The 7153-nt window shown below is 38.6% G+C and overlaps 1 protein-coding gene across 1 annotated transcript; it reads right to left on the reverse strand.

Annotated features, from left to right (window-relative positions):
• Positions 1 to 1687: 1687 nt before the first annotated feature.
• Positions 1688 to 6886, reverse strand: LOC121313787 (gap junction delta-4 protein-like). Its single transcript, XM_041246581.1, has 2 exons — positions 6621 to 6886; positions 1688 to 3997 (listed from the first exon to the last, which is right to left on the reverse strand). Exons 1-2 carry the CDS (start codon positions 6682 to 6684, stop codon positions 2817 to 2819), a joined length of 1245 nt encoding a protein of 414 aa, XP_041102515.1. The 5' UTR covers positions 6685 to 6886; the 3' UTR covers positions 1688 to 2816.
• Positions 6887 to 7153: the final 267 nt, after the last annotated feature.

The raw sequence follows: 7153 nt of genomic DNA on the forward strand, positions 1-7153 counted from the left end.
ATTTATAATACAAAAATTACACTGGGGCATAAATAAGTGGAATGCAAAATATAATTCGCCATAGTTAGTCTTGTGTAAACTTGATATTGCCTGTTCCTTGTATTTTGCATTGGTTATCAAGGAAGTGAACTCATATAGAACTGAACCAGTGTACTGTAGTTGGACAGGAGTCTGGGGTCTAAGACTCAGAGAGGTTAAATGGACAATAAATAAATCAAACTTCAGTTAACAATAAGTAGGCTTGACCTTTAATTCACAGTAATTTTCATGCAGTCAGGGATGCGTGGGTTCACAACCTGGCTGTGCCAAGTCAACGGTCTTCACTGGGGATTGTGGAGGGAGCATTTCTCCTCCTCTCTACAGCGAACCCGACCGGCCAGGCATCCAGTGACCTCAGGTGGACACCTGCAGGGCTGGCCTTTATCCTCCAGAGGCTGGTAGCTCGGCGACATCCGCTGTCAAGTTCCTGGGTGTAAAAGATGGAAGCTGGCTTGGTCGTGGGATTGGTGGACGTCCACTGAACTTTTTCCTGAAATCTGTAGGGAATTGCTGTGATGACAGGGAAAAAGCTACTGGACATTCCACATTGGGAAGGAAAGCAGGGTAAAATAATTGGGCACACTAAATTTAAAAAAATAATAATAGTAATACAATAAAAAAAATACAAATTTAAGCAATTTATTCCCTGGCCAAAAAATGACTACGAAGTGGCATCATCTATAGTGGTCTTCATTTTAGGAGCCGAGGACTGCTTTTTGAACTCCTGACAACAATGTATTGTTTCCATTTACAGAAGGGGGATGATCTCAGTCAATTGTATTGTACCCAACAGGAGAAATATGATAAATATTCCTTTCCCAATGTTTGCATTTAACCTGCTTAAGTGTGCAGTCCTGAATACATGTATTGATGTGTACTACTTCATTACTTTTTTTTTTTTTTGCAATAATACCAACAAAGACTACAATATGTTTTATGCAACTTCAATATCTGTATGAAAAATAAAATATGTATATAATTTTTGCTTTAAACTGTAAAACTATATATTTTGATGAAAATCAAATCAAGTGATGGTAATTTGAAAGATGTGTAATTTGCACTGTCTATATAACATGCATTGAGTTACTCCCTATACACTAAAACTATTTATACTCCAGTTGATAGTTTCTTAAGAGTTCCATGCTGGAGATATTGTTTCTTTATGATCACAAGAAAGAACAAAAATCATATCAGACAATCAACTCAACCTCAACCTTATGTTGCATACTGACAAACCAAAGCAGCAGAAATTATGTAAATTGGCCAAAGCATGAATACTGTAAAGTATGCTTTACAAAATAGAAGCATACCATAAGTTTAAAATTGCATAATTCAATACATTGTTACTATCATTACTTTAAAACACTTTAATAAAACATAAAAGTACCTTCTGAACCACCTCTTTGAGTGCCCCGTATTGAGAAGCAACAAAGGGTTAAACATACACAGCACAATTCAACTTTGATAATAAGACAAAGCATTTTCATTTTAATACACCTCTTACATTTATATTCTGATTTTGCTTGTCTATTACACAAAAATAGAGAAATAGCCAGTACAGAAAAAAAAAACTTTATTTGAACTCATCTCATTATCACACATTGCGTTTTTATGAGAAAAAAAAATGTTATACATACATAATTCCCCCCACTATAGCATCGTTGTACTGTAGCATCGTTTTAGCATCGTTGTATTGTAGCATCGTTTTAGCGTTGTTGTACTGTAGCACTGTTGTATTGTAGCATCGTTGTACTGTAGCATCGTTTTAGCATTGTTGTACTGTAGCACTGTTGTACTGTAGCATCGTTGTACTATAGCATTGTTGTACAGTAAGACTGTTATACTGTAACACTGTTGTACTGTAGCACTGTTGTTCTGTAGCACTGTTGTACTATAGCATCGTTGTACTGTAGCAGTGTTGTACTGTAGCACTGTTGTACTGTAACACTGTTGTACTGTTGTATTGTAGCACTGCAGCTGCCCTTGTGTTACCCTTGGTCTATAGTGAGGGACCATTGCCATTGCAGCGCCACTGCCGATCATTTTGTAAGGGGATACAGAACTGCTCTCCACTTCATTTATTCATGCCACACAACATCTATGTTTCGGTCTTTTTATAGATATCCGTCACATGCCTGCCCCTGACCCTTGTGGGACTCAGAAGTTTGAAACCTTTACCTTTTGTTGTAAATGCACATGTCCCTCCTGGGGATCAATATGTGTCAGCCTGTCAACACTGAAATAAATTAAAATTCAGCAATGATGGCAAATGGCCAAGATGAGAGGCAGATCAGTGAAATAAAGATTTTATAAAACAAGTGAAACTTTTTTTTTTATTAGTATCTGCAGGAAACTTAAGAGCTTAAAATTCATGTACTGAATTGCAAAGTTTGGTAAAGCAGGTTAATATGGAAAAATGTAATAGCTGAAAATGTAATATCAAGTGAGGACACATGACAGATTACAGGCTTCCTCTTGGGTACAACTTACAAGGTAGCTCTTAAAATAATGTTATAACCCCCCTGTAAATGATACCTATGACGGCATGTTGATAACTATAGCAGCTGTTTCTAGTGTTTTATCCTCCCCAACTGGGCAAGCAGTCAGTTTCTGGGGTTTGTTTCCAGCCTCTAGTCTTAAGTTTTAGTTCAAAATTTCCTAAAATCAACTTGTGATTGCATTTTTTTTTTTAAACAAAGTAAGCAAAGTAAATCCACCACTACAAAGAAAAACAGATTACTGTGTATGTTAATAATGCAAGCAGATCCCTGTTCATTTCACACCCATTCTGATCTCTTCTCCCGCACATCACTGCAGCTTGACTGTCCACCCAAGGAGCTCATTTCCACGAGCATGTACCGGCCTGTCCTCCTGGTATGGACAGTGGATGTGGAATCTGCCTCCCCTGCCTGGGCATTCTCCCCTAACCTGGAGGGTTGTGGTCTGAGACGGCCACGTCTGCTGTACCTCCCTGGCATTCCAGGTGCCACCTTGGACTCAGTGAGGCAAAGTGCAGTCTTGCTTCCTTCCTGTTCTAAGAGTTCCTCCTGTGCCTGTGTGTAGGCATTGTTGTGGTTTGCATTGGCCACATGATAGGACAAAGCCTCAGAATGCACAGGCAAGTTCTCCACCCCTTCATCCAGCTGGATGGAGGCGGCACCGTCTGCACTCGAGTCGCTCCCCCTCCTTTTGTTCAGAGCATCGGGAGCTGCGTAGCCCTCTGTCATTTCCAGCTGCGAGTCTACATTCCTGCTCGGAGGCGTCAGGTAGTACTGCTCTTCCTCATACATCCTTTCCATCAGCAGTTTATTCTTCCGGCTCTGCCTCATAGACCTCTTGATCACGCAGATCAGATCTGCGATATTCAGCAGTAAAGAGAAGGCGCTGACCCCGAACATGAAATTGATCAGCATGGTTTTCTCTGTGGGTCTGGAGATGTAGCAATCCACCATGCTGGTGCAAGGAGACTCGTAGCACAAGTATCTCTTTGGGATAAAAAACCCAAAAAGATAATATTGCCCAACACCAAACCCAGCTTCAAAAAGGATCCGCAGCAGCAGCTGAAAAACGTAAGCTCCTGGGAAACTGGGTATTTTTCCTCTCTCTGCCTCCAATGCTGTTTTAGTCAGCGAAGCCTTCCTGACTGTTTCTTGGTGTATTTTATGAAGGGATAGGGTTTTAAGTTTGCTCGATGAATTGTTCTCCAAGGAGAGGCGTGTGGATACTTTATGAATCACGTAGACAATAAAAATAACATGTGGCAGGCAGAGGATGACTATCTGAACAAGCCAAAACCTGAAGTGGGACACAGGAGCAAACACGTCGTAGCACACATTGGCACATCCGGGCTGTATGGTATTGCAGATAAATCGCTCTTGTTCGTCATGGTAGAGGGGATAACCAGCAAAAAGCAGAATGAGGATCCTGAGCATGATCATCAGGGTTAGCCAGATTTTTCCTGGAATGAAATAAATAACAGTAATTAAAAAAAAACAGACTCGAGCTTTAATCTAACAATGTTTTATAGAAACCAACTCGTATTAGGGATGAGGCATCTGTTTGATTCTTCATTTGATTTTGCATTCCAAGACTGCAGATATGTATGCTGTATTTAATTGGGGATACAGTTTCCAGAGAGGATTAGCGCATTTTTGGGCCTAATTCACTGAACAGCAGTAAGGTGTTTTGCAGGCAGTAAGCCCCTTAACCCTTAAGTATTTTTAAATACTGTTTTCTTAAATACCAATACAGTACTGGTAGTATTTTAATAGCAAACTGTATTTATCTTACGTACCAATATTTAAACCTCAGTGTTTCCAGAAATATATTTTAAGCGGAATGCTCATACCTCCCATTAAAATCTACATCATGCCACCCTCGCTCTAGTGTTCAGGGATAATAAAGAGCACATTCTAACATGAAAATTGGAAGGTCTCACACCTCTGCTGGTAAAAGTGCAGTTTGTCAACACAATACTCACCGGTAGTGATTTGGTTATGCAAATCTTTTTGATTTATTTGTGTAGGACAACTGAATGAACTAATTCCTGTTTATTTATTTATTTATAAGACACTTTATACAAATGTTACATGGCAATACTACAAATATGTTAAATGTATATATAATACAATTATATATTATATAGATATTAATATATATATATATATATATATATATATATATATATATATATATATATATACAGATATATATATATATATATATAGGGTATTCATTTATTTATTTTCTAGTGATGGACAAAAAACAAAGATAAAAAAAACATGGTCTTTTTTTTTTTTTTAATTAGTTACATGTTTTGACACATTCATATTTGTTTCGTTTAACAACGTGTACGGATACAAGTGTTTTGTGTTTGTTGTTATTTGGTGGCTGTGATGCAAATGTATTCAGTGCATACAAAAAAGAAGGGCTGTTTTATCCTGTTTCATTTTACTATATTTTATATTGCACAGTGTATTAATTTGAAGCAAAACTAAATTATTGCAGAGCACGCTATAACGCAACAAACCCAAAGAGGCTTTTTTGCTGATCACAAAATACGTACTCCCGACGTTCGACCAAGCTCTGATCCGAATGTGAGTCTGCTCTGAAGCAAGATCGAGTTAGGATCAGATTTTGGGCTCAAACTGAGCTCAGTAGCAACTCTGACTCTATTAGTACAACCCAGTACGTCACAGGAGCAAGATCTGGGATCTAGTACAATCGGCCCCAGTGATCAATCCAGTCGTCTGCGCAGGCGCGGCGCTATCAGAACACGCCAGGACTTGCAGCTCTGCAAGCATCAGCAGCAGCAAACGGGCGAGGAGGCGAAATCCAGGACATTTCGTTCATTTTCAAAAATCCGTCCGGACAGAGATAGAAAGGCCAAAAAAAGTGCATGTCCGAGAGAAAACGGACGTATGGTGACCCGAGGCTATTGATTACACCCGCGTAGCACTCTCACCACCCCAAAATTAAACATTATACAAATATTATTCAATAATAAGAACGAAACGTTTAAATGTGTTGTTTTTGAGTAGCCTCAGAGCATCCACCTTTAAAAATATTAATTTAAAAAAAGACTTGAAAAGTCATATCACATGGGCAGGCATCGTGTCCAAGAAGTGGGGCATCACAAAGATCAGAAAAAAGACTGCAAAACAGGTAAACCTAGCATTTTATTTACAGTTTGCAAGAAATAAAAAAAAAAATGTTCAACGGCAGTCTGAAGTATTTTGATTTACAATGTTTAGTTTTACAGAATGAGTATTTTCAACAGACTACTTGGGTACACTACATTGTATGAAGAAAACGTTTAAAGAAATAAAATGTAAGCATTAATTAATATTTTTTTGAAGATGCAAGTCCACTTTTTTGTTTAAAATAAATTAATTAACAAGCGCGGTATGTATGTGAAGATCACAACCGAGAGTTTACGGCAACATGCGATCTGTGTTCATTTACATGCTCACTCAGCTACAAAATAAACCTCGTTCGCAGACCTGCACAGCTACACGCACATGTTGCGTGCAACCAAACAATTTAAAGACATGTTCGTATTTTCAGTGTATGACATACTGCATTTTAAAGGGAATAAATGCAGTGCCTAACCAAATGTGTTTTTACATTAATTTCCAAAGTTTCACAGACTTTGGTTCAAATTCACGATTTTCAGGATTTCTGTGGCCTCCGTTACAACATCCTTAGTTACGAGTTAACTCAGAATTGACTTATTTTAGATATAGACCATGCCATAGGATTGAAAAAAATAGAAAACATATAAATAAACATATAAACATACAATAAAGTTTTTGTGTGTGTGTGTGTGTTGCTGTTAAAGTCAGGCATTGATAACTCTTCTGTATCCATCTGAACAAAATGGCATAACTATTGGTAAGTATTATTAACCACAGCTTTAACATTAACAGTAACCCTATACTGTGTTTTTTATTTTTTCTTTGCTGCCCAGTGTCTGATATATTTGACATTGAACAAAAATAGGTATGGGAACATAACCTGGGCAGTAAAGGGTTAAAACAGTACTACAACTCCAGGTTCACCTACAAGTAGAGTATACATACCTACTACTGTGACATTGCAGTTGAGAGATATGAAGAGTAAATCCAGAGTGTTCCAGCGACCCATGTTAGTAACCAGCAGAGAGCAGCAGAGAGACCCAAGACCAGAGCTGGGATTGTCAGGTGAAAAGACAATCAGTCCAAGAGAAACAATGGCATTCAAATTACAGGGAACCAGCCAGAACAAAAAAAAAAAAAACCCTGTTCTTCTGTCAAGGTAACATCAATACTGTACGAGGGCCATATGGAACCCAAACTATCCCCACTCATTTGCAGAGCCCAGAGTGACGAGATGCTCTTCTTACCTCTAAGTCTAGCCCTGCAGCCGTGACAACTGCAGCAAGATCATGGAAACCAGGAGACCTGTCCCCCATTGTGAGCTATTCTTACTCACTAAAGGCATGCCGGTATCCTGACATTGCTGAGATATTTTGGTGCTGGTTGTCCTTACGGGAAAATAATAGAAGCCACTGGATTGCGCAGTAAATCTGTGTGTTGGGTTCTGCAGCACAATGGGGAGTATTTGGAGCCGATCA

Source organism: Polyodon spathula, chromosome 4 (genome assembly GCF_017654505.1).
Source record: "Polyodon spathula isolate WHYD16114869_AA chromosome 4, ASM1765450v1, whole genome shotgun sequence".
In the NCBI taxonomy this organism is placed as follows: domain Eukaryota; kingdom Metazoa; phylum Chordata; class Actinopteri; order Acipenseriformes; family Polyodontidae; genus Polyodon; species Polyodon spathula.

What these genes read in the sequence shown, in the direction of transcription:
- LOC121313787 (XM_041246581.1), bottom strand. Translation starts at nt 6,684, where the DNA reads ATGGGTCGCTGGAACACTCTGGATTTACTCTTCATATCTCTCAACTGC. An exon ending in CTGCAATGTCACAGTAGTAG is followed by an intron (nt 3,998 to 6,620) that starts GTATGTATACTC and finishes ATTTCATTCCAG; the next exon opens with GAAAAATCTGGCTAACCCTG.